The 2,500-nt window shown below is 47.9% G+C and overlaps 1 protein-coding gene across 1 annotated transcript in view; it reads left to right on the top strand.

Annotated features, from left to right (window-relative positions):
* The window catches only part of tmed9 (transmembrane p24 trafficking protein 9), an 8,058-nt gene extending 5,860 nt beyond the window's left edge, over positions 1-2,198 (top strand). The window contains exon 5 of the mRNA XM_078260002.1: positions 681-2,198. Within this exon, the coding sequence (XP_078116128.1) occupies positions 681-830 (150 nt within the window). The 3' untranslated portion in view covers positions 831-2,198. The remainder of the gene's footprint in view (positions 1-680) is intronic.
* Positions 2,199-2,500: the final 302 nt, after the last annotated feature.

Genomic DNA, 2,500 nt, shown 5'->3' with positions numbered 1-2,500 from the left:
AAGTGTGTGCATGAATGGGCGTGTATGGAAGTGTGTGCATGAATGGGCGTGTATGGAAGTGTGTGCATGAATGGGTGTGTATGGAAGTGTGTGCATGAATGGGTGTGTGTGGAAGTGTGTGCATGAATGGGTGTGTGTGGAAGTGTGTGCATGAATGGGTGTGTCTGGAAGTGTGTGCATGAATGGGCGTGTGTGGAAGTGTGTGCATGAATGGGTGTGTGTGGAAGTGTGTGCATGAATGGGTGTGTGTGGAAGTGTGTGCATGAATGGGTGTGTGTGGAAGTGTGTGCATGAATGGGCGTGTGTGGAAGTGTGTGCATGAATGGGTGTGTGTGGAAGTGTGTGCATCAATGGGTGTGTGTGGAAGTGTGTGCATGAATGGGTGTGTGTGGAAGTGTGTGCATGAATGGGCGTGTGTGGAAGTGTGTGCATGAATGGGTGTGTGTGGAAGTGTGTGCATGAATGGGCGTGTCTGTGTGTGCATGAATGGGTGTGTGTGGAAGTGTGTGCATGAATGGGCGTGTCTGTGTGTGCATGAATGGGCGTGTCTGTGTGTGGAAGTGTGTGTATGATGAGAGTCTTTGTGATTATAGTATGAAATGTTGTGAGTCGTGGTTCTGTGTTATAGAAATTAATGTCCGTGTGTGTGTGTCTCCCCCCCCCCCCCACCCCACCCCCAGTACCGGGAGGAGCGTTTCCGTCAGACCAGCGAGAGCACCAACCAGCGCGTCCTCTGGTGGTCCATCGTCCAGACGCTCATCCTAGTCGCCATCGGCATCTGGCAGATGAGACACCTCAAGAGCTTCTTCGAGGCCAAGAAGCTGGTCTAACTTCTCACTGAGCCTGTGTGTGTGTGTGTGTGTGTGTGTGTGTGTGTGTGTGTGTGTGTGTGTGTGTGTGGGCTGCACGATATGAGTAAAATATGTAATTGCCCTTATTTTGACTGATATCCAATCGCGATGTGATTCACGATATCGGAGGGGATGATCCATTTTTTTTGTTGCGTTATTCTCGTTTTCATTGAAGAATATTAAAATGAAAGATACCGAAATGATTAAAGTGTGATTTATTTTTTTGCCGAGGATCTGTACCAAACAAAGTCTGCAGGATAGGATTTGTCTCGGCAGTGCCACGATACGTCATTCACGACGCTTTCACACAGATTTCTGTCTTTACCAAATCTCGCGCCCCCTCCTGCGACTTGGATATGGCGCTATAGTCCATATGGCGATTTTTGATCTGCAGCCCCTGTGTGTGTGTGTGTGTGTGTGTGTTCGTTTAACTATATTCGTGGGGTCCCGGTCCAAACCGGGAGTCCAGTATACTTGTGGGGTCTGGGCAGCTTTGTGGGGCCAAAATGCTGGACCCCCCCAACTTCAAAGGGCTGTTTGAGGGTTAAGACTTGGTTGTAGGATTAGGGTTAGAATGAGGTTCTGGTTAGGGTGAGGGTAAGGGTTAAGGTTAGGCATTTAGTTGGGGATGGTTAAGGTTAGGGTAAGGGGCTAGGGAATGCATTATGTCAATGACGGGTCCCCACAAAGATAGTGCCACAAACCTGTGATTGTGTGTGTGTGTGTGTGTGTGTGTGTGTGTGGTCTCTACTGATTGACGCAGCACTGAGTGGCTGTCTGAAGATAAACTGCTGAGGAGACGGGACGCACAGAGAAATCCAGCCGCACGAATCAGCCTGAAAACAACATCTTGAGATGATTATTATGATTGATGTTCTCGCTGTTTTTTTCCTCAGCAGCCCAGTTTGTAACGAGGGAAATGTGACAACTGTATTTATTACACAGCCAAGGTTTTTGTTACGTTCTCGTACTGTTGACAGAGTACAGCTCGGACATCAGAACTAAACCCGTCAGCATCTACCGGGCCCGTAGTCGTGTGTTTAATGTGTTATTTTGAATTGATTTTCCCTTTTTTTTCTGTCGCTTTACTTGCTGTAACGAGGACATGATGTGTTACTGGCCACTAGAGATGTTGTTCAGAGTCCCGCATAAAGATTACATGAAATATCTGAGATTTTTACATTCTGACGCTTGAGGACGCTATGGTTTCTGTTGATTGTTGGCGGAGCCTTTCCAACATTGTTTTACTGTTTATGATCACCTGCATCTTGTAGTTTAATGTCTGAGGACGCGTGATGCTAATGATCACACCCCAAAACCCCATCCAGAATAAAAATCTGCAGACGGCTAGGTTTCATTTTCATTTTTTGCATTTCTTTAGCCTGGTTGACAGCAGTCTGGGGAAGCTTCATTCACAGCCCATTTCCAACAGCCGCTCAAATCCCTCAAGGCGCCATTGGATAGTCCTTCAACCAATCAGACCAACAATCCGGGTGACGTAGCAGCGACAGCGCCATCAACGTGTTGCTGAGCTGCGCGATCGTCATCGTGTAAAGGCCCAGTCACACCATCTGTATTGTCGGCCAAAAAATGAAAACCGGCAGCTGATTGGACGAACGCGTCACGTGGGTCTGGCTTTCTCCCCGACC

This window comes from Sander vitreus, chromosome 10, assembly GCF_031162955.1.
Source record: "Sander vitreus isolate 19-12246 chromosome 10, sanVit1, whole genome shotgun sequence".
NCBI classification, from domain to species: Eukaryota; Metazoa; Chordata; class Actinopteri; order Perciformes; family Percidae; genus Sander; species Sander vitreus.
The sequence above is the reverse complement of the archived record's forward strand: the minus strand, read 5'-3'. Positions and strand labels throughout refer to the sequence as shown.